The sequence below is a fragment of the Aythya marila genome, assembly GCF_965140915.1.
Source record: "Aythya marila genome assembly, chromosome: 18".
Taxonomy (NCBI): Eukaryota; Metazoa; Chordata; class Aves; order Anseriformes; family Anatidae; genus Aythya; species Aythya marila.
The window spans coordinates 3,709,498-3,734,558 of record NC_139059.1 but is presented as its reverse complement, the minus strand read 5'-3'; the positions used below and the strand labels follow the sequence as shown (position 1 = coordinate 3,734,558).

The window sequence follows — 25,061 nt, the reverse complement described above, 5'->3', positions numbered from 1 at the left end:
AATGAATCTTAAGCAGCAAACTAGGCACTCTGAAACACTATAGAAGATGAACTGCCAGATGTTTCCATTACAGAAGTAATGGGTCAACATCTTCTGCATATAAAAATAAATGTCCAAGTTCAGTTGAGTTCTGTGGAAAATGAAAGAATGCTTGTGTGACTGTGTTCCAGTATGCGGCTGCACAAATCAGTGGAAAAAGTTTAATCATGGCAAACACAGGAAAACACAGGAGTTTCACAGCCACAGAGCAAGCGTTCTTACAGCAAGAAATATCTACATTAAATCCCACTTCTGTACCATCATGATGCTTAGCTGTATACATACAAAGCAAAGTAGGTTTAATTAAAACAGAACACACACGCGCACATACAAAGATAAAATTACTTTAGGGTCCCACACTTCCCTCAATATTGCATGATGCTATAGGGCCAGTCCTAGCAGGTGGTCTTGCAAGACATCACAGATAATCCAAAAATCACTTATGGTCTTCCCAATGTCTAAATGTCATGAGAAGCTGGAAGAGCTATCAACCAGGATTCCTTCCAGGGTTTGCAGTTTTAGCAGAAATATTTTGTGTGTCACATGGTAAAGTCATAAAAGAATAAGGCCTTGAATAAAGGAAGCAAATGACGATGAACCTGACTGGCTTAAATGAATCAGAAGCAACAAAGCCAAAACAAAAAACAACAGTTTCAGGCAAAGATAAACGAAAATGTACAAACATTGCTGAAAGCAGCAAAGACTACTTATTTCTTCTAATTCCTCGAGATTTTTCTACTCTGCAAACATTACGATTCCTTCTTAGATTGTTTTCATCCGTCAGTGAAAAAACAGACAAACCATATACCGTCTTCCTGATGTCTCTTTCACAAGAGGTAAAAACTGGTATATTTGTGTTACGTCAAACAACAGGAGAAGCAAGAATTCAAACCTTAATTGCTACTATTGCTCCTATTTTTTGAAAAGATCAAAAGAAGTTCTCTTAACACTTCCTTTTGAAAAGGAGGTGCACTAATCCAATTAGAGCTATATAACAAAAATGTTATCAGGACACAAAGTACATCAGTAAATACCATAACAAAGTATAGTACTTCGGTTCAAGAACAATGTAATCAGCTGACTGTATTATTCACACCACTCTTCACCTTCTATTTAAATCACCTTACATATTTTCATGTTTGTTTTGGCACAAAGCACAGAAATTTCGAAGGGAATTTTAATATCTAATAGGTTAGACAATAAGGAAAAATATTGCATTATAAAATGCATGCTTCATTTGAGAAGTTGATGTTATGCCCCATGGTATGCAGCACAGTTATTATATCCTATCACTCAACACTCCCAATCCATACCATAAATCATACGCCATATCTCAAGGGCTCCAACTAATTTCTCCTTTCAGACACTGAGCTGCTTTGAACAACTCTGGACTGCATATAATCTGGTTTCCAGAGCTAAACAAGGAAAGTATTCAAAGATGCAAAATATTTTAGAAAGAAATAGTACCCAGACATATTTCTCTTGAATGGTTTGGCTGCTAGGTATTTCAGATCTTTCTGTGCTTCCCTCCCTCCCCAATTTCACTTTCAATTCATTACTGATACTTGCTGTATCTAGTTTGAACAGAACTTGGAGTCAAGTAGAGAATCACAAGATGTGATCTGGAAATTACGAAATTCCAAACAGTTTGCGCTTAAATATCTTATAGTTTGATGTGTAAACTAATCTCAAGAAACCACCCCTGACACCTTTTACAACAAACAAACAAAGCCTAATCTCCAGCTGAAAATGATAAAATGCCCTTTGGCAAGGGGCTCATAAATCTTAGTGCACTCTAAATGGCTGGTGAACTGCAATTAAAGGTATAGGCCAACTAAATATGGTATCAATAGCAAGTGCTATAGTCTGGTTTGTACTGAAATTGTCTAATTTTATAGGTTGAGTGTATTCCCTTGCTACTAGCATAAGCAAGTGAAGAGGGGAGAAAAAAAAATTACAACTTCTGGCACTTCGGAATTAAGAATTGCAGTTTGGGACTCCAATTAACAACTTCAGGGTCGTTTGTACTTCTGATAACAATTACTTCAGTGCTGTTTCTCTGTAGGCTGCTGATAATCCATACAGTTCACACTACTTAAATGAAGTATCAGCCTCTGTGAAGGTTTCTGAAGCTCACAGTTCACATTCAGCAAACTGCTCTTCACAGACACCAAAGAAAAATTCCCCAAATTTTGAGAAATTTTTTTAACTACAATAAACTCATCCAACTTTTCTAGCTCTTTTCTAACACGGTGTGATAATGTAAAATGTGCCTAAAAATAAGTCATTTTCAAACATACAGTATTCTCTGAAAAAGCCATCCACTGCCTGGATTTGACAGTCATTATCAGACAAAAAAAATGCTTCGGTCTCTTTAAATATGGTATGGTCAGAATATATATATATAAGTAAAAGAGAGTCTGGAACTTGGCAATTTTTGTAATCATCAACTGTCATGGATTTTTGCCTTCCATATGGAAACATGAACGCTATCTGTAAGAAAATATGTTAAGTGAAATTTAATTAAATTGATTAAAAAGTAATTAGTTTAATGACCTCAATATAAGTGTTTGAGACAGGTGCAAACTTGTATAGGCTGTACAGTGGAAGATTACATACTATTAAACATGCATTTTGATTTGGGATACTGCATATGTGCATCACATTCATGTATTTTAAATAGTATATGGAAGTAAAACAGCATAACATAAATTCAGTGCAATGACTACACTGAGCACTCAAAAAAAATGGAGTTGGCTTTTCTTAAATTTGTATTACTATATCACCTACTGCTATTAATATTTCTCAATTCAGCTTGGTATAGTTTGAATAGATTTGGATAAATAATTTTTATTATTTGCCTGAAAGATTTACCAACTTGAGAATTCCCTTCTCATAGCTTCAAGTTATTTTGTTTGTTTTACATAGAAAATGTAGTATTTGGTAATATCAGACTACTTGGTCTGAAGTAAGAAAAATCAAGAGGATTCCAGAGCAGGTATACAAGAAGAAGTTCTCCTTTAAGCACCATCACCACCAGACTAGACATTGCACTGTATCTAGGTATATCTTACCTTAATTAAAGAAAGTCTATTTGCTCACACTTAAGTTTCCCGAAGTAGACTCAAGTTTTTTTAATGTAAACTCTATACTTTCACATTAGTTTCTACATATTAACCAGATCCCTGAATCAAATTCCACTTTCACATTTGGGCCAGAACGAAGTAAGAAAATGTCCACTTCTACTCCATTCAAATTCCATAGCTTAATTGGAAGGATGAATTGAACTGCCAGTAGCCTCCTACTGCCATGACTGTACTACTTGTAGCACCCAGACCATTTTGAGTGTCTCAGAATTATACTTTTTATCTAGCATATACTTCTCTTAAATCTCATTCCTTCCCTAGTCGTCTCCAAAAGTGATGAAGTAGCCTGCAATACTTGCCTCTCCCTATTTTGAATTCTTTAGCTGAAAAGCTGCCTGTAATTAAGATTAAAGAGTAAACAATTTTATTCATATGGCATATTTAATTATAGATATTGATAATTACAGTCTACGCTTGCCATAATCTATTAAAATAATTTATATTACAAATATTCAAGCAAAACCCACTAATGATATTTGAAATACAATGAAGTCACTGAACTGGTGAAGTAACAGGCTGAGCACCCAAAATCAGGATTTAATGAAGCACTTCAAAAAATAAAGTCTTTTTAAAAAACTCTTGCTGTATTTTTGTTTATTATTCCAGTCTATTCATCTTGTTTGGTTTAAATGCTGGCTTGTTTTGAAATTTAGAAATCACTAGGAGTTGAAAACGACTAAAAAATCATCTCCATTTTCATTTACAGACTGAAAGTTATATCTACTCATTAACTCTTTATCAAAGGAGGATATGGAACTTAAAAAAAAATATTCCCACTATCTTTAACAAATCTCCTATTTTACGTAGCCAGTTTTTAAACAGGATTTGAATGAACTATTTGCATCCATGTCCAGAATATTGAAAATTTATACTGACTAAATATGACTTTGATGCTTTGTACTTTAGTTGTATTCTGACTCCCATACACACACAGCCTAACAAAAAAATCACAACAATCCAATTGTGCCTCGTCTCACTTACATAACCTTTCACTCCAGATGGACACTGGTAGTAAACACAGCTTTTCAGCCCAACATATTTCAAGTAATGGACAGGGAAATGGAGGTTCTATATAGGAAATATTCTGCCAGAGCCACTGTCTTGTTTAAACAGGGAGAGTGGTAGCAGCACTAGTGTGACCTTAAAAATAAACACTGGCTCCAGCACTTCTTGCCTAGAAAGCTCACATCTAGTGTCATTTCTCTTCTCTTAAAATTCTTCCCTCCTCACAATTTCTCAGCACTTAGAAACCAAGACTCCTGCTTAGAGCTTGTGTTCATGGTTGCAATGGAGAGGATAAACTTGGTAGAGTAAAAAGGAAAGAAAAGGCAGGCTGCAGAGTTTCAGATACTTCACTTACCTGTCACAGAAGGGGAGAAAAAAAAAGAACAAGAAAAAACCTCAAAGGCACACTCCAAATAATTAATGCCAGCAAGTAGAAAGGTTTTCAATTTGTTCGCAGGAAGAAGAAAAAATAAATTCTGGCTTCAAGTTCCACGATTTCACTCAAACTGTGCTACTACTATATGAACCTCCTTCGTTAGTAAAATAGAACTGGGTTCGTTTTGTGCCTCAGTGCCTGAGTCACTACAGAAACCTCCCAAACATAAAGACCAACACACTGGCAATTATACAATGTCCTGGAAGCATGAGTAGTCTACTTCCTCCTAGAAACACTGGCTTTTGACCACTCTCCTAAACCCAAGGTCTTATTTATGTTAGGTTTTAATAAACCTACAATAATTGGGCGTTTCCTACCCTGTACACTACTCTGCACCATTCGAGTTTCAAATGAGAATGTCCAGCAACACACAAGGACTCGCCAGACATCACTGAAAACATTTGATAAAAATGCTAAGAAAACTTTTTTTTTTTTTGTCCTCCCTCCCCACATGGCAGAATGCAAAACCTGAGTATAGCTAAAGGTTTGTCACAGCAAGACCCAAACTGGTTCCTTAATTAAAAGTCGACCTCCTGGGAAAGCTTTTGCTCAGCTGACACCAGAGAAGGAAAAAATGATGAAAAGGAATTAGTTTAAGATGAGAACAATTTATGAGAAGCGGTACCAAAAACAGAAAAATCAAAATTTTCCTAGGATGGGCCAAAATTTTCAAAACACTTTTCAAAACTCCTTTAGAAAATGTCTACAGGACAACCAGCATGTTTCTAATATTCGTAAGTTAAATAACCAGTTCCAGATTTTATTTTCTGAAGAAATAAGATGCATCTGTAACTCTGTTCTTACATGCAACTCCAATTTGAATATTGCTCCACAACAGTTGTACCTGAGTTATTTATTTTGCCAGGAAAAAGGAAAAATCCAAACAGCTTAAATTTAACAATCTAAGCCAGCATTAAAAATGAGCCATACCAAGCCCCATAAAAGCTTAGCAAGTTGAATCACAGAGGAGAAAATAACCAGTTACTAGACTAGATCCCGAGAGCACTCATCTCACAGAAATTCTCGACATGTGCTCCTGAGTTAAGGATGACTATTGCCTTGTTTTGTGCAGAACTAGGTCTCTATATTCTTTAAAAACCTAGTTGGATGCTTCTGAGATGGTTTGTTTTTTCATTTTGTACACATCAGTGTACTTCTAAATCAAACAGGAGCTCTCTAATGATTGTACATTAAAATGGCCTTCTTCTACTGATTGTACATTAGAAATGTGATTTTTCAACATCAGAGTCATCACTGTGATCTCAGTAGGAACCAAGAATATAAAATTCCTATATCCTAAAGCACCGTTTTAACATTTGGATAACCATTTAACATTTGGATAGTGCAAGACACATACCAAATGAAATTCCACACTGCCATTCTAAGAAGTACTCAGACTTCTTTTGTGCCTAGAATCCAGACAAATTATAGTAATTTTTTAAGAAGTATTATTGTACCCATTTTCAGGAACATTCTGACAGACAATTTCTTAGCTGGGACACACTCTGGATACGCTCTAACCAATTTCCGAAGTTAGTAGCCCCAAGAGCTCCTCCCCGATTCCACTAAAATCCACTTACTCACTGTGTGATAGTTTTACACAACACAAAGGTCGGTTAGGAAATTTTACTGCAGACCTACAAAGGAGTTTGTGCCACAGAACCACCTGTGGTGCATCAAGTTATTTTACCTTTTTACCCTTAAAAATGTACATAATTTGATAGTGTGCGGCATTTGCTGCACAGAATTGCTTACAAAAATGTTGACAAATACTCCCTTCAGATAAAATGCAAATTTGCATGTCTGTACAGCAGAACAAGCCACTAGCTTGGCCTTTTAAACCACTTCTTTGCCAGGACTTGAACTTGTCTTCCACATTTTTCATGATTAGCTGGATGAACTAGCGATAGATATCAAAGTTTAGGATCTTAAACTGTAAAATAACAGCATGCCAGATTTAGAGAACCGGTAAAATGTTCGGGGGGCTGGCAAATCTTCTCCCACAACAAACAAAAGAGGCTGCGTATCTTACTACTGCATCTCAACGTCTCCACTTAACTCTTCGGGAGCACAAAGATATAAAGATATTTTAAATATAAAATTACTACAGACACACTAAATACTGCACCTAGTCTCCAGTTAAATTCTTTCATCCTGAAGATCAAAGCGAAGTAACTGGTTAACAACAGTGATGGTCGATCACTGTAATGCTCAGGGACAGCAACATCCATCCAAAAAAAAAAAAAAAGCTTCTTAAACGACAAATTGTTTCACTCAACTCTACTGTTGAGTATTAATTTGGCAGACTAATGATTATCTCAGCCCAAATCTAGATATGCAGCTCTTCCTCAAGCTAGTTTTCCAAGTTTTTGATGAAAAAAAAAGTCAAAAAAACATGGGGCTATCTAGGCGCCTTCATTAAACCCTTCTTTTAAAATCCTGCAATGTGCGGAAAACAATGCAACTGAGACAAGCCTAAATAAGAAGTTACAGCAAACAGGTAACTGCAAACAAGTTCAGTGACAAGGTATATGGGATATCCATCCTAAAAGTGTATCCACCTCTGGGGATACAAAGGGATAACAGACGAAGAACATGCCATGAAAAATCCTTCTACCAAAGGTCTATCCAGCAGAAGGGAAAGCAATCAAACATCATACTCATTCACACAAACTTTAACTACACCACTATTAAGCATTACATTGAAGACATTTTATCATTTTGAAGATTTTCTTTCCCTAAATGCTTGAATAATGCTAGAGTAATAGTTAATCAAGTCTGAGATGTATCGTAAGCATCACACAGAGCACAAGAATCCACCCTTACTTGGCCAGAGACATTGCACTGTGCACTTTTAATCCGTTGTTAAGAATGTAAGGTTGAAAAAACGTAAATATTCCATTACTTAAATTGGATGCGATTTAAATGCAAAATCTTGGCTGGTAGGACAATTTGGTATTGCAATTTTTCAATACCCTGCTTTAAAAAAAATGAACTCCTCAGCCCCCAGAGCCCCATCCTGATGGTTGCAGCAATTGAGGCTGCAAGTGATCTAGAGGAGATAAGTAGAGAACAATCGCTCCTCGTCTCTTCTAGGAGAAAAAGAAAACAAAAACAAACCAGTGTGCACAGCACGATTCTGTTGGGGCAGTTTAAAACAAAGGAGATGGTCCTTCAAGCTTCACCATTAACTACAGGAACTTTGGTGCTGTATGTTACGATTTATCTCGTTTCAAGACAAATATATGAAAGAAGAAAAAATATATGAAAACCAATTCTGGCTTTGAATGCACCTGGGTCAAAGAGCACTGGAGCCTGGGAAGGTGCTCTGGAGGTGTATCGCTGTGTGCTTGCCCTACTTGTAATGCTTTCTCTGTGCTGGCCATTGTCAGATAAAAAGATACAGAGGTTACATGGATCTTTTTCTTGCCTATTAAACCTGTTCTAATGTCAAGTGTCTCTTCTTGGATTATGATAAGACCAAGATTTCAATCGGTGCCAAAATCACAATGTAGGCATTTGTTCAGCAGAAACAAGACAGACTGAGCTCATCAAGTGAAAAGTTTGCACCTTCCTCCTTGCAAAAGTGAGAAGAGAGAGAGGCCTTTAGGCCAACACTGAGCTAAATGAGAACTGCCAGCAAAAGCCAAAACAACAAGATTGATATTTTAAATATCAACACTCAGTTTAAGAAAAGCACACAAGGATGAAAATGCTTACACTTACACTTATCCCTAAAGTTAACTGTAGTCACCTTGATGAAGTAAAAAATAACCATATAAATTACCAAAATGGTTTCTGATATACTTAAATACCACATAAAACCTGTCTATGCTTGCACAACAACGAACACAGAGCTATCTTATTTGCCAAAACTCTTAAGTACATTTCAAAAATTGAATACACCCATACTTCGCAGAATTCATTTTAAACCTGGATGTTCATGTCAAAGATACTTTCCTGACCTAGCCAATTAAAATCATAAAATATTCCTTCCCTGACAAAAGGGCTCTCAAAACAGTTACCAAGTAACCAAAAAAAAGTAAATTAAAGTTACCAGAACAGAAAATAGAGCCAAAAGTCAAGAAAGTACAGACCTTTTTCTTCTGCAAAGCTACACCTCTAACTTAAGTAACAAATATTAAAAAATATATAAAGTACTTGTTAGAGTTGGCCTACAACCAAATTAAACTAAAATTAACCCCCAATTTCTAAAGTAAATACATAATTATGATTTTTTTTTAAATTAATCTAAATTCCTGTGTATAGGAATGCAGACTGAAAAGCAACTGCATTCACACAGTTTTTTAAAGAACTGTTATGAAGTCTGTTATAGTTATAAAGGCTGATACCACTAACTCACTAAAATAAAACCAAATGACACATTTAGTAGTCAGTATTTCCCCCTTAAAAAAAAAACAAACAACAACAACAAAAAAAACAAAAACAAAAACAAAAAAAACTAACTACTCAAAATTACACTTTTTTTTTTTTTTTTTAAGATGCAATGCATTTACACAAACAACCTGTTCCTGCCCCCTTCCAAATGGGCCGAATACTTCTAGAGCAGCAGTGTTTCCTATCCTGTAGTCCAATTCAGAAACACTCCTAGGCTACGCCTAAATTTAACTACTCTCCTGGTTCAGAGACCTTAAAAAAAAAATCCTAAACTTGAGCTCCATTCTGGAATAAATTCAAATTAACCCAAAGCGTTAAAGTTTAGATAAAAAATTTTTGAAGCTTGAAAACCACACAGCTAGTGCACTAATTATGGACAAACAGAAGTATAGGCCTTAAAAGAACTGCGCCCAAATTTCCTACTAGAGGTTAAAAAAAATTAAAATATAATCTCAATGATGTTTAAAAAGCTTTAAGCCAAAAGTGAGTTTTAAAGGTTGCCAAGTCTTGAAATAAATTAAGAATTTAATGCCAAGACTTTTGACTCAACCTCCAACTTTTAATCTTCGTGTTTAAGAATGCCTTATTAACTAAAACTAGGTTTACACCCTTGCAATGAGGCCCAGTGCACTTTTCCCTAAACTATAACAATGCAATCTCCATTTTGAACAATGCACCTCATTTCCCTCCTTGGTAAGCTAGTTTTGTCTTAAAGCCAGTAAATGCTGATTCCAGTTACACCTCTGATTGCAAAAGCCTGCAAATTATCAGTGCTTATGGGTTTTCTAGGCCACTCCAAGTTGCATGTGCTTCCTTTCAGCAGCAAGTTATATTCACAAGCACATGCCATCCTTTCCTGCACAAATTTGAAACGACCCCTTTGCAAGGCATGCATCTCGTTCCCCTTGTTTTTAAGTATTAAGCGAACGCTCCGTACACTTTTTATACTGTTTGCAACACGTCCTGGTGTACCAGGCATTTCTGCAGTGACCAGGATCACCATGCATATTTGCAAAGCATCCCCTTGTTACAGCATGTCCTGCCCTCCCTCCTTCCCTCCCTCCCTCCCCTCGCTGCATGTGTTTGTAAGCACCTTCTAATGTTCCCTGCATCCGTGGGGCTGCGAGCGGTTAATTTGCATGCCCCTACTCCCTGTGAGTGCTTCAGGCATCCCTCCCGTCCCCGCACGGGAGGAAGAATACACGAGGATTGTATCTGCACACCCAGAGGGAGCCTGTGGGGTGCCCTCGGCTCGTTTCCGTTCATCCCCCTGCCTCTCTACCTGGGGTGCTGCTGTAGGTGCTGTGGCTCCTGAAGCTGCTCTCAGTGCAATAACTGGCATCGTCTTCGTCCTCCATCTCTTCAGGGTAGTCAGAGTCGTCGTCGTCCTCCTCCTCCATGATCTCCTCCTCCTCCTCCTCGTCGGAGTCCTGGTTATCCTCGGGGTCTCCCTCCTCTTCCTCCTCGGACACCATGCTCTCCTCCTCCTCTTCGCTCTCATGATCGTCGTACACCACTTTGCTGATGCTCCTCCTGGACGAGGCAGCCCTGCCTTGGCTGTTGCAGCTGCCTCCTCCGCCTCCTCCCCCTGCTCCTCCAGCCCCAGCCCTGCCCCTACCCTTACCGCTGCTGCCTCCCCCACCAGGGGTGCTGCCGCCGCCGCCGCCTCCCTTCCTCTTGCTGCCCCCCCTGGGGGAGACGCCGGCGGAGGAAGAGGCCTGGGCAGCCCCGGCCCCCTTCTGCTTGGGCCCCGCCGTCTCCGCCTGGGCCGAGGCCGCCCACCTGCCGCGGCTGCTGCCCCGCTGCCGGGACCTCAGCCCCCCGATGGGGCCCGCGGGGGCGGGCGGAGCCGGGGAGCTCGCCTGAGCGCCGGCCGCCGCCGCCTGCTGCTGCTGCTGCTTGGGCGGCCTGCCTCGCCGGCCCCGCATCTCTGGGCGCTGGCCGAGAAGGGAGGGGGGGGGGAAGGGAAAGGGGGAGGGAAAGCGAGGCTCGGGAGGGCGCTCCGAGTCCGGACGGGCTGCTACGGGGAAGCTCCCCCCCCTGCGAGGCGCTCCGGGCCGGGGAGGGGGGGCCGCCGAGCTGGGAGGGCCGAGGGCTCAATCCGAATTGCCGGCGTCCCGCTCCGGATCGCCGCCGGCCGCCATCTTGTTTCTTCGTCTCTGCCTCGGCTCGCTCCGCTCTGACTGGGGGAAGCGGCGGCGGCAGCAGGCCCCGAGCGCCTCACGTGACCGGCCGCGCCCGCCGCCCGCCGCCAGGGGGCGCTGCGGCCGCCGCCCGCCACAGCCATGTTGGGGCCGGCGCGGACGGGAGGCTCCGTGCCCCTCGCTCGCCCCCCGGTCGTTCCAAAGCCCCCTCAGCACCCTGCCCGCCGCCTTCCCCTCACGCCGGGACGGAGCGCTCCGCTTCCCCGGCCGCCACACGCCGCCACCTGGCACGAGCTGCCCTCAGTCCCGCCGTCCGTCGCCCCCCCCTCCCCTCCTCTCCCCTCAGCCCGGTTCCCCTCAGCTCCGCCGCCCGGCTGAAGCCGCCTCGTTCCCCCCTCAGCCTCCTCATACGCCCCTCAGTCCCCTCTGCCCCGTCGCCCCCACACCTGCACCACGCCGCCCGGCAACGCTCCTCTCTCCCCGAACTCGACCCAAGCCCTCAGCAGAGGCGCCCCCTCAGCTCCACGTCCCCCCCTACGGCTTCAGCCGCCGGCACATCCCTCAGGGGGCGGCTGCCCGCGCAGGTCGGTGGGCAGCGGGGCTCCCTCCCCGCCGCTCCGGCCCGAACCGGGCTCTGCCCCTTCCCCGCAGCGCCCACCAAAAGCGGAGCCACCGGGGAGCCCCTCAGGACGGTCTTCCCTCGCCTGCACCGCCCTGAAGGGGCGGCCAAACTCTTCCCCCCCAGCCCTAACACCTGCCACGTTCAGGGCCCGTGCTTTAAAGCTTCAGCTTTTAGGAAGAGATGAGAGAGCTTGGTGATATGGCTTAGTGGAGGGCTTGTTAGTGTTAGGTCAGTGGTTGGACGAGGTGATGTTGGAGGTCTCTTCCAACCTGGGTGATTCTGTGGTATTAAAACCCTATTGCAGCTCACCGCAATTGCTATAAAGTGAAACAGACAGGGAAGATCACACAGGGCCCCGCCCTTTGCTTAATCTACTTTCTCTGAAAAAAGTGCCTGCAGTTCACTGGAGCACTAGGAGACAGAGATGAGCTTCGTCTATTTTGTATTCCCTCATTTTCCAATTTGCCAGAGCCCGTAGAGGGTTATAAGTCTACACAAACCAATTACCTTACGGGGTTTCTAATACCAGAACTTGAATTTGAGGGTACCTTTCCTGAGCAAAAGCAGTATAAAATGAGAGCCAGCCCATGGCACACAAAACATCTTACATCTTTTTACTATCAGCCTTTTTTTTCATACATATTATCTCCACAAGTTTAGGATCTCAGAAACTCCAAAGTGTTGTCTTCAGCAAGTAAATGCCTTCACATTCCCATTTTCTCTCAGCACTTCACTTACATGTCTGTGTGACACGCAACCCAATACTGGTCATGTCACAAGCATGCCAGCTATATCCAATATGTAATTTATTTCGCATTCTCCTCCACTGTCTTTGCCAAGAATCAGATGGCATAAAGGATGGTCCTGTAGTCATACATCGTAATTAAATATGAAAACATAAGAAAGTCTCATCCAGTCAAAAAAGAGCTTTTAATACACAACTCCCCACGTAGCTAGAGTAACCGTGTTTTCCCTACATAGAAAACTTTTCACATCCCCAATATGGAGTGCTAATACATCCTTGTCATAAAAGGAATCAATATAAAATAAACGTTGAGAATTCATTTCATATTCAAATAAGTTCCAGCACTTCAATAGAATATGCCTGAGAGTCTTTCTGGTGTTTAATTCTCTGTAGTTCTCGCAAAGTTCCTTCAATTTTATTAAGTTCAGAGTAGAATCGTACCTAAAAAGAAAAAAGACATTTACAATAAAATTGGTTTTAATTCTTCTCATGTGTAGTTATACTGTGCATTTATCTTCTGTTTTACATAGTTTCAGATATTCAACCCAAGTAAATATAGCAGCTTTGGAGATCAAAATGAGGAAGACGCCATTTCATGCTCAGGAATAAGCATACAGTAGAGAATAAACTTTTTTTTTATTATTATTATATGTTTGTTGTTCTACTCCCACCCTGCCCTGCATAATCTTAACAGTCATATTTTGAAACTACACTAAAATGAAATCATTATCCTAGGAGATGCAACTTACTTGGGCTCTCACAAACTTATGCAGGTTTGAAAGCAATCCTTTTGCTTCTGGTAGCATCACCATAACTGTGAAGTGAGCATCAAGTAACAGGCACATCCAATCCATAACCTGAAGATAAACAAGCAGAGTGAGACAGGTTTTGCTTTACAAACTGAACTCCAAGTTGTTAACTTCTTATACAAAATGCACTTTTTCAGACTTGAAGACAATGTATTTATTTTCAGATGGAGAAACGCATCTTATATCTGATTCCATACAGCTTGTATTAACAGACAATACCTTATGCAATGAACGTAGGTCTCAGCTGATTTTAGACAGTCACAGCTACTCAGTCAGTTACGCACTACAGAAACTGAAGGAGGAAATCTTAGAACTAGTTTCTTACCTGATTTATAGTTGGGCAGAGCACTCCAGGAAGAGTGGTATTAATTTTCTCACTGCATTTCACATACAGGTAGTGTAAGTACCTGAGAAACAGCTAAAAGAAGAAAAGTCAAAATGATTTTCAAAAACAAACGTACAAGACCTAGTAGTTTTATCCTGCACACAGCAATATTTTTTTAAGGCTGTTCTTTTAACATCCCCCACGCCCCTCCAAAATGCCTCTAAGCCAAGCATTAAAAATCAATTCTATGGATTTTTTCCACCATCTATAGGCTTGGGAGTTCGAAAACTCAGTAATATTCAGTGTAAAGTGACATTCAGTAGTAATCTCTGTTCCAGCATTTGTGCAAGTGAAATTGAATTCAGGTGCAGAATTTTCTATGAGTTTTGCTAAGAAGAACCAACAGTAACAATTTTAGTCCCAGTTTCACTTTCAGCAGCCAATAAGTTGTTGTTAATGGTCAGAATCAGGTCAACATCATCTTTTGCAGAGCACAAGGCAAAAGATTTCTTTTTTTATTTTCTATAAACTTATACCTCTGATAGTTTAGTCGGTTCTAACTTCTCATTATTTTAATATAATCCAGATTAAGAAAAGGTACTATATTTTCCTGATACTAATCAAAATATTTTTCAAGTAGGCTTGGTCAGAAATGGGGTTTCTTTCTTACATTTTTAAAGTTAGATTATAAAAACAGTAGAAGTTATTTTTTTTCCACATGTATATGGAAAAAAATAAATCTTAGTCTCCTTGTTTTCATCTTCATGTACTAGTTTGTATGATTCAGATGCCAGTAAGAGCTGCAAGTTTCCGATACATAATTTAAAAAAAAAAAAAGAAAAAGAACTCTTCCCTTTCATTCCCTCCAAACAATAAGAGTATTTAAACTTCTTTGTTTTAATATACTTACAACAGCTTGCTGAGCTGAAAGGTCTTTCAGATGAGGCAAGAGAAACGTTTCACTGTATGCTGAATGGAGAACAGCATTTCTGTGCAGTATTATTGAGGAAAATATAATCACAGAAAAAATATACTATTTTCTGCAAACTGAAATAAACTCTAGTTAAAGTACTTGTGCATTATGAGATCCTGTTATAGCTGTTTATACCTCCTGTGTTTCTATCATGAAATAAATATAACAAGTAAAACATCAAAATACAGTTAGTATGAATGCAGTTCTGTTTACTGCAAGTAAGCGACTAATATGTTTCAACAGGGAAACATCAAACCATTGTCTTAAAGTTTTCGGCTATATTTTAATATTAATATAAATTTAAATTGGTATACTTTCTAGAAGTTTATATTAATATTCTAAGCTTTTTCTTTTTAACCACATATAAAAACTTTCCTTACAAGAGTTGCTTAGAAATTTTTGGCAACAACAGAAGATAATTATTTTAAGCAACATTAAACAGACATCTACATGCATACTGCACTGACTTTCTATCATTTAAATGCAGAGGATACAATAATGCTGCCTTTCGTGGTCCAACAGGGCAGAATTCAACATCATCTGTCGTATGCATTTCCTTTGAGACTGTATTATCACAACTGTCTTCTTCCAGCTCAGTATTGAAACCATTTTCTACAACTTCAGTCTTAACTTCTTTATTCTTGGGGTCAATATCAATGTAACAGATTACAGATTCCAGATTCACATCGGTTCTTTCAAGATAGTCCTCACTAATGCTGTAGAAGAGAAATTCCACACAGATTTAATACTTTTATTATTAGCTTTAAAAACAGCAATGCCATCAGCCCCACAATAATGCATTAACTCTGAAGTTTTCTAGAAAAGTAAGAACAAATACCAAAATGTAAGTCTTGCAGAATGACTAAAGGCCGTAAGAGAATAGCTAGTATTTTGTTATTATTAACCTTTAACAATATATGTTCTGTTTATGTATTCCAACAATATAAGTTACTAAAAAATATTTGACATTTCTAAGACATGTGATGAACAAGATTTTATGTTCTGAATATGAAAAAAAAAACTTTTTGCTGTGAAAGCCCAGAGAAACAGTTTAGACTATCTTTTCTTTTGGTTACAGTATCTAAAGATTAATTTATCTTTATCTTTGTTGTCGATAATTCATCCTTGTGATTGGAGAACCTTTTTTTTGTGGACACTATGGTGAACATGAATGAGTTAACTTTTTATGGACTTCTTAACCAGAGCTGACAATTAAGTATGATAAGCAACGAAAACACATCTGTAACAATGTGTGTAAAAGGATGTGCCATTTAAGCCAGCAATGTTACCAAAATGCATGTTCATTTAATTACCTTAAGAATACTTTCAAGCAAGCATAAGTAATTTCTTCAGGAATATCTGGGAACCTTTGCAAGCAGATTTGTAAGAGATGTACATCTTTTTTCTCCAAAGCAACAGCCATCAAGTCTGGACACAAACTGTAAGAATATGAAAAGAATAGGCTGCACAGTTCACACCCACTGAAAGCTATGATAAAAACTAAGGTAGAACTAATAATCTTATTTTAAACAAAAAAAACATCTGGGAAGAGTCAGCCTCTTCAGAAAACAAGCAATAGACTTGCAAATAAACCATGTATAAGCTCTTAATAATTCAAGGAGTGCTTTATAAAGAACCAAATTCCTAGTTTTTTTTTTCCTTACAATTGAATTAAAAAAATCAGGATTGTCACCTGTAAGACAGCTCTCGTTTTTGGACCATCTGTAACAGGAAGTTTCGAGGGTAGAACGCTGGATCTGTTTTACACCTGTTTATAAGAGCAGTTATTACACATCCAATGGTGGCTTGGAAATCTGGCATCTGTGCTTTCAACAGCAATTGTCTTAATTCATCTTCAATTACAGTTGCAGAAGTATCCTGAAAATAAGAAATAGTATGTAATTCCAGTGTACAATGCACATGTTTGAGAACTGTTACTAATTAGACCAAGTAGAAAGACTTTGGAATTCAAGCTAAAAAATTCAAACCTCCCCACTCTTCATTTTGGTAGTCTGTTCCAAGCATATGCACCAAAAGCGATTACTCACTCTGAAGTTAGGTAAGTAGTATCTTTCAATAATAGCTTTTTTGTCTCCTATTATTTCAGTAATATTACCAGGATGCCCAAAGTTGAGCTTTAGGTATGTTCACACAGGAAGGGACGTAGATTGCAGTGAGATTTAAAAGGGAAGTAAAACCAGAATATGCAACTGCCATACCTTGTATGTTAACCAGTTGGCATGGTGGTTGGAACTAGATGATCTTTAGAGGTCCCTTTCAGCTCAAAGGATTTTATGATTTAAAGCTCAGCAGCATCCCGGGACTCAACTTCAATACTAATACATCAAACGGTATGTTGAACCAAGTTTGATAACCTGTAGTAAAGTATGTTCTCCTACTTGTTTTCAAAACAAGTTAGGATGTTGTCTTCTGAACACATTACAATGTTTCATTATTTCATGCGATAGTCCTAGAGACAAATACTCTACAATTTCATAGACAGATTATTGCTATATTTATAGCGGAATTCCTAGCATTGTGACTTTCTAGATCACAAATATCTAGAAAGTTTCAAATACAAAAAATAATCTAAAAAAAAGGTTAAGTGGAGTTCAGGTAAAAATATCCTCTCACTTTATTTACTGCAAGAGAGCATATTCATTCAAGTTTCACAACTCAGACAGCTATTATGAGCCTTATACTGCACTGTTCTATAACACATTCCCAAGACAAGATTTAAATTTCATCAGGCCCAAATGCTATTCTTACATAATAATAATGCAATCATCCAACACAACTGTTTAAGGCATCTTCTTCAGCTTGATATGCAAGAGGATATGGAAAAAAATAGAGTACGAGACACCTGGAATATTCTCAGTGTGCCTGAAAACTAATTCAGGATATTTGGTATACTTACTTTTATATTTTTTAAGATCTGCCCAACTTTAGAGGTATCTGACTGTACTTTAGTAACACTGTTCCTTCTTGATCTTAACTATAATAAAGAAAAACAAGTTTTTATTCAGCTCCAAAAAGACAGTACATATTCAAGGATTTCAATCAAGATAACCAGAAACATCATGCGTCAGTTTGCTGCAGAGATTAAATTTAGCAACTAGCCAGTTCAGTTCCAGAAAGCGTTAGGAACCATGAGAGACAAATACAGAGTTAAATTCCCTTGCGCAATATTACCAAAGAGTAAGACTAGTGATGTTGGGAAGAAACTAATACAAGCCAAAAAACCTCATGTACTCCTTGTATTAACTTACAGTCATTTTGGATTCAGATTTTAGAGCTGTAGACTGTTGTGGCTGAAAGGAAACCACAAGCTCTTCATCTCCAAGGGTATTCCAGTTTACAAATGAAGAAATATCTGTGAACACAAAAATGAAAGTACATGAAGTTAACACTTAAAACACATTTATTAAAAATATAAATGTATTAACTTCTGATATTAACAGTTTGTTTGTTTGTTTTTTAAAGTGTAATACAAGTAATTTTCTGCCAAGAAAATGTCCTGTTTTATCTCAGCAGTGAGTAATTCTATGAGACTTGTTACATACTGTTTTCCCATTTAGCTTCTGGTAGAAGAAATGTTATTACACAATTTATTGTGAACATTACTTGCATCATTTTCAGTGCAATATTAAGTTAAATGTGCTTCCATAGTTTCTTAAAGTTTACAAGTTTATGTTTGTCATTGCTCTATTTAGTCACAAGTGCTTTGAAAACACAATTTATCAGAGACACTCTTTATTCTGTTTTCCGTGCTTGTAGCTGGCACTTCAGCATTTTCAATAATGCCAATATTTGAATCACACAGTTTAAGTAAAGCCACAATAAATTCAAACATTGAAGAATACAATTGTTCTCAATGATAGAATTTAAGCAGGTGGTAACAGGATACACTGTTAAGATTTAATATACTTCTATAAAATCTGTTAAAATAATTTTCAGACAGGTTCTTAAGCTTTCCTATTAAAAGATCTTCTCACTGTAATTACAAAAATTCTTACCAGAAGCTTGACTGTCCTTGAGCTTTCCCACAGCAGCTGCCAAGGATGAAGTTTCACACTTGTATATAACTACTGTTAGCACTTTTCCATGAGTAAAAAAAAATTTTTCCCCATAACACCACAACTACAAAATATTAAACACATAGTTAATGAGGAGAGGAGTAAAGAGGCACATTTCTGCACAAGCTGATGTTTGACTTTTCAGTTGAATTTTGCGGTAAGAAGTTAGTGATCAGATGATTTTAGCAGTTATTTTTGGTAGTTTTAACATTTTTTAGCACGTTCATTAACAACTGCTTCTAAACACAGAAGTGAGTGTACACTCACTTTTGAGTATTTTCCAGGGATGCCTTACAGTGACTGCTCCAAGGCACCTAGTCCACTTGATATATATTTTTTACAAGTTCTTTTGTGCAATTTTGATGAAATGACAATAACAGTCAGCTGTTCTATTTCACTAGTGCATTTATTAATTAAGTGTCAGTTTACTTATTATCAATTGACACCTGAACATTCTGAAACACTGTTTAGGAAGGCCCTAGGATTATTCAGACACTCGTTTTCAAATTGTCTGAACACAACAGATACTGACTAGGTATTCTGTTCTCACCAAACAATCAAGGCCAACAGAAGTGAGAAGGTACTGAATTACCAGAGATACTGCCGAAGGCCACCACTCTCCTGTTTAGAGATTCAGACAAAAATAGCTAATCAGCTGGGCAATACTAATTTTGTTTCAGAAGTTGCCATTTACTGCTCTTCCAGACAGAACTGCAACTCTGAAGCCCACTTGTCTTAGTTACTATTATGCTAAATGCATCAGATGAAAGCTTAAGGACAACAAGTAGAAGATGGTACTCACTTGTCCACTGGTTCCCAGGGGCAGTTCCTTTGAAGTTTGTAACGTCTGAAATTTTGTATTCCATATTGTTAGGCATTCTAGGAAAAATGAGAGAAGTTAGAAATCCAAAAGCTACACAAATGCTACATTTGCTTTTGCTGCTTTCTGTTATCTACACTTCAGAAAACAGGAATAACTGTTTCAAAAATAGCTCAGCTTAATAAGCATTAAATCTTCAGAAATGTGTCATTCCAGTTAGCTCTCTTAACAAAAAGATTTGAGGACTACTTAGCTTTCCACTGAAGAGCTTCAAATAAGAAGCTGTAATGAGAATGATACCAGTCAGTGCAGTTTCCAGTCACAAAATACTACGTTCAGTGGCCTAACTTTTAGTGATCCCACACTTCAAAAGTTTAGCCATGAGACTGAAGTATTGTTTCACTTATTTTAGGTACCAATTTCTTATGGGATATCAGGTTTATTTCCCCCTGCATATGTCTTCTTTCCCTTCCCCTTGAAAAGAGAAATAAAGCTTTCTTTCTCTTCCCCTTGCTGCTTATTCTCAGTTGTTTCGCTAACGGCAAAATACTTTTGTGAAAGCAAATACTGAAACAGCAAGTTTAATCTCACAAACCACCATGGCATTTACTGAAGGTAAACATTATCTTTCGGCTAGTGCTCTCAATTGCAAAGCTCAACTATACATTAGTTTTAAGAGCAAACTATTTCATTTAAAATGCAATAGTTATAGCAATCACTAAAGAATCAAGACCATCATTTCCTGCTCTGCCTGGTTTAAAAACAAAAACAAAAAACAAACACCTGTTGCTTTGTTCTAAGAATGTCTTAGAACTTAAGACACATTCATACGTTTTTTCTAGTTACCTTTGGATTCTTCACCAGATGCTGCTAGACTTCCTAATACTGCAACATGGTCTTTATCAACAACAACCAAAGAAGTTCCTTTTAGAACACTTCCAGATATTGAAAGGTTTAGTAGTAGCGACTTGGACAGAATTTGCTCTTCCTCTTCACCATTTTGCTGCAGAGGTATCAGAACCTTATATACAGAGTCATTGGAATCTGTCAGAGAAAAGAAATGGCATTTTTTACGTCTGTCACTATGGAAAAGTGATTTGATATGGTATGGCTAGAAGACCCCCAAAGGGAATAAAATCCAACAAGCACGAGAAGAAATACATGATATTTAAAGGACATGTTATGATGCAAAGCAAAAAAAAAAACAAAAAACAAAACAGCACAGCTATCAGGAAATCTTTAAGGTACAAGCCATAACATTTAAGAACAGGAAGCCTATTCAACCATTATGAGAGTTTTATTACTTATTCTACCACTTGCCGGTTTAGAACATTTAACAGAGAAGAGCAAGAATATGAAACGGTAATCCACAGATATCAGAACTTTGTCTTTCCATGTAATTTCTTGTTTTATCATCACATCTCGTTACAAAATATAACTTACACAAACACAGAAGTGTGATAATTTGCTTTTTTATATATGCCGTGAAACTCAGTGGATTAGATGACTCCTGTTGTTCAAGCTTGTATTTGTGTAGACTGTTCGTCTTAAGTTTCTGTACATAGACAAAAAAATCCCCATCCTAAAACAACAAGAAAGTTTCATTTTATAGAAGGAAGAAAAACACAAGTTCGGATATTAGTACTGATTATACTTAGAATCTCATACACAATTAGGAATTCATGTTTGCTATGGAACACACAGCCTAATTTAGAAGTATTTGCTGACTCAAGTACATACAGCAAATTCTGATTTGATGCAACAAATGAATTCACAGGAACAAACAGGGAAGTAAAAAGTCACATGATTGTATATAGTTTTTAAACTTAATTGATCTCTGAAGTTCTAAGAGCCAGGCTCCCTGGCCCTGGAAACAACACAACTTCAACCGTTGTATCAGAGATGATACACTATGATTGGATAATGCTTTCCATTATAGCTCTTAAAATCCAGTGAAACAAGTAATCTTTTTTAGAAAGGGAACATAGATTTGCTGCTACAAAAGTTTAACAGAATAAAAACAACTCACCTTCTCAGTAATGAAAATTACGACAGGTTGCTGACCTTCCAGGAAAGCTTCACTCCACCTAAGAAATAAAAGCTGTATGAACCTCTTCTAAATTCTGGGACTATACCTAAGTCATATCATATTACTTAGGCAGTCTCATGTTTTTTTATATCTGTATATAAAAAAAGTTATAGGCTGTAAAATAAACACATTAAAAAAGAAAATCAACAAACCAACCCCAGTATCCTGACCTTCAGATTATGTCTCTTCCCTTCACATAAAAAGGGTATAACTTGCAACATCATCGATTCTTCTGATCAAGAAGATTCCTAAGGTTGTATCACTTACTTGATAACTTCATCTGAGATAATGTTTTCAATTTCTTGTTGTGGGGCTTCCAGAAGAACATCTAAAGTTCGAACACCACCTCCTTTGAACAATACCAATGGATCCCCATGGGGCAGTGAATGTATTCTGTACACATCAGCTGAAAGCTATATAGAAAAAAAAAAATTGAGTTCTATGTTCTTCAGTACAGTACCTTGAAAGCCAACTGTTTAGCATGGGATTTTTTAAGAGTTCCTTCAATAAAGGGCAATATAAGGATAGTGAACCCGCAAGATCCCAATAATGCCAATTTTGTGAAACACTATTAATAATGAAGATCACTAACAAAGAGCCATGAAAATATCCTAATGAATGGCACATTTCTGAATAGTATCAGAAAAAGCATAATTAAGGTTAAGGAGTTCAAACAACCATTTATACACCTCTAATCACAATGTGATTACACTTTAATCACACTGATTTTACCAGCACTATGAAAGTTAGCAAGATTCAGGATGTTAACATAAAAGTGAACGTATGTAAGAAACTTACCGTTGCTTTAAATACTTTGTCCAAGTTAACATCTTCATCCTTCCATATCCTTAAAACCTTAAAGAGAAGCATCGCCTTTTAAGCACAATAAAACAGTCATATAGACTTTTCATCATACAAAATAACAGCAATTGCACGTTAGTGAACCACAGGAGGACAGGAGGAAGGTATACAGTTAAGGCTACTGTGAATACTTAGCGAAAACAGACTTGGAAAGTTTGCAGGGGAAGATGCTGACACAGAAACAACAGGAATACAAATACAGCTCGAGATCTTGAACTTGAAACAAAGGATAGGAAAGAATGAGGCTAAGAAAAAGATACAGCAGAATTCTAAATGACAGTAGATTAAAGTGTTGGAGACAGATCGAGGTATAGATGACCTGATCTGGAAGAGAATGTTTTAAGAACAATGAAAGGTCAGGAAGAGCATTTCATGAATGACAACAAACGAATGTTCAGCATGTGCTGAGTAAACACTACCAGAGGTGCACAAACAGGAAATGTTTAACTGTAAGACAAGGATGCAGGTCTGAACTTTTTCAACACAATGATCATGCAGCTCTAAACTGTTCATACAACACGTAACTTCTTCTTTGAGAACATATGCGTGAGGCATTCTTCATTGGGAATGCTTCAGTATCTAAAGGGCCACTGCCTAACTGGTGTTCATTCATGTCACCAAGCAGACTATGCAGAGTTACACGCATTTCCAGTTAACTAAACACCAACTTCTTCCCTACCTTCATTCACTCAGAAGTCTCACTACATTTTTTTTCCCTTTAAGAGAAGAATCTCACCTTGTCATCATGAACAGCTATATATTCATGAGTTTCAAAGTTGCATACGACTGGACTTGTGATAATCTGCCCATGTTTAACTGACCAACAACCTAGTGGCTTCTGATCCGAAACCTAGAAAAAAATCAGGACACAGACAGGCAATTAAAGTAGAACACGGTACACATTTGCGATTTCTCTCATAGCAGAAAGAAAACACAACCTAGCCACACCAGATATGAATGAGAACATTAAAATATGGAAACTGGTATGCTAACAGGACTCAGAACTTCTGCCGGGGCATTGCTAACTTTAATACTAGAAATTTTAAGGTAATATCAAAGAGCTCTAGATTAATTAAAAACTTCTTTTCACATGAGAAATATCTTTGACTTCTTACAGTTAGATGGGCTTATGCCATGAAGCATAGGTAGGATTCATGGCACGAATATTAATTTTAGCCACAAATATAAGTTGCTTTTACTCACCAATATAATTATGCACAGGAAAGCACCTCTTCTATTCCCATTTCAATATGCTGAGATCAAGAATGATGACTTTTACTGTCTAAAATCATGTTACGTATGAGTTAGATTTTGCTGCTCTGAGGGTGCTTATCTCCCTCTCCTCAGACTAGGGCTATGTTGGACATATTTACCCATACACTTATATTTTTGCATGTTCTAGGCAGTGGCACTGAATATCTGAAAAGAGACTATATCATAAGTTTGCTAGGATACAATCCTTAGTGCCATGACCACGACAGCCAAAAAAGAAAATAAAAACAAACGTTTGATGAAGTTTCATGCAATGAAATAGATACGTGCACTACAAAAAAGCCAGCATAACAGCACTTTTTTCATTTTGTGTGCTGCAAGCACTAAACCTTTGGCTCTCCCCACAGCAGGACGGCAGCTGACAGCCGCACACAACACATGTCACCCTGCACACCAGGAGGCGCGACATCCCCTGCAGCCTCGGGATGCGAGCCTTGGGAACGGAGAGCGAAAACGAGCAAAAGAGCCCAGCAAACAACCGCCCAGGGCCAGTGCAGCACCGGTGCGGGGAGGCGGCACGGTCAGGCCTGGAACGAGACCAGGCCCCCTCACGCCGAGCCCACGGGGCCCCCACACTCCCCGGCTCCAGGCTCGGGAGGGCAGCGGGCGCCTGGGCCGGGCCGGGCCGGGTGAGGGCTCCCCAGGGGCACCCCTGAGGCGCTGCGCGGAGCCCCCGGCCCAGGCCTGAGCAGGCGGCGGCTGCCTCCGCGGGGCTGTGTCGTGCCGGGCGTTACCTTAAAGAGCGTGGCCGTCCTGCCGCGGTCGGTGAGCAGGACGTGGTCGGGGCCGGGGCCCGGCTCCAGAGCCAGGACCCCGCCGCCCTGCCCGACGCCGCCGCTGGGCCCCAGGCCGCAGAGCGTGAAGGCCTCGCACAGCGCCGCCATCTTAGCGCTGCCGCCACCTCTCGCGAGACTCCCCGCGGCTGAGGGGAGGGCTGGGGGGCACGCGGCGCATGCGCGGTGCGGCTCGGCCCCGGGGGGCGGCGGAAATGGCCGAGGGCGCCCGGCAGGGGCCGGGCGGGGAGTGGAGTGGTGGGGAACGCGCGCATTTATTGTTATTTTTTAGCCGAAATCCGCAAAAATGTGGGGTTGTGGGTTCTGCCTCCGTCTCTGCAAGGTGTGGGGAGGCTCTGCCAAGGGATATTGCCAAAGAGCAGAAAAGCGCAGGGCGTTCTGCACGTTTTAGTTGTGTTTCATGCGCGCGTTACTCAGATTATTTCCTGTTATTTTCCCAGACTTCTGTAGCGTTGTGTGAGCGCCTCATCGTGCAGAAAAATGCATCAATTTGCGCAGGTTAGTAAA

At 39.4% G+C, this 25,061-nt stretch overlaps 2 protein-coding genes across 14 annotated transcripts in view; both read right to left on the bottom strand.

Annotated features, from left to right (window-relative positions):
• BPTF (bromodomain PHD finger transcription factor) overlaps nt 1–11,208 on the bottom strand; it is a 58,357-nt gene extending 47,149 nt beyond the window's left edge. For 12 of the 13 annotated variants that reach the window (XM_082775137.1, XM_082775138.1, XM_082775142.1 and 9 more), the window contains exon 1: nt 10,307–11,093. In XM_082775137.1, the coding sequence (XP_082631263.1) occupies nt 10,307–10,952 (646 nt within the window). In that variant the 5' untranslated portion in view covers nt 10,953–11,093. Of the gene's footprint in view, nt 1–10,306 lie in introns of all 13 variants that reach the window. The other variant, XM_082775131.1, reaches the window with a different exon arrangement.
• A 1,493-nt stretch (nt 11,209–12,701) lies between these two features.
• NOL11 (nucleolar protein 11) lies at nt 12,702–24,662 on the bottom strand. Its single transcript, XM_082774853.1, has 18 exons — nt 24,495–24,662; nt 23,225–23,338; nt 22,426–22,482; nt 21,895–22,040; nt 21,568–21,625; nt 20,982–21,120; nt 20,385–20,582; nt 19,521–19,597; nt 18,659–18,782; nt 17,912–18,015; nt 17,560–17,637; nt 16,336–16,520; nt 15,956–16,081; nt 15,137–15,358; nt 14,580–14,658; nt 13,670–13,762; nt 13,285–13,392; nt 12,702–12,976 (listed from the first exon to the last, which is right to left on the bottom strand). The coding sequence occupies exons 1-18, from the start codon at nt 24,642–24,644 to the stop codon at nt 12,863–12,865; spliced, it is 2,172 nt and encodes a 723-aa protein (XP_082630979.1). The 5' UTR covers nt 24,645–24,662; the 3' UTR covers nt 12,702–12,862.
• Between the last annotated feature and the right edge of the window lie 399 nt (nt 24,663–25,061).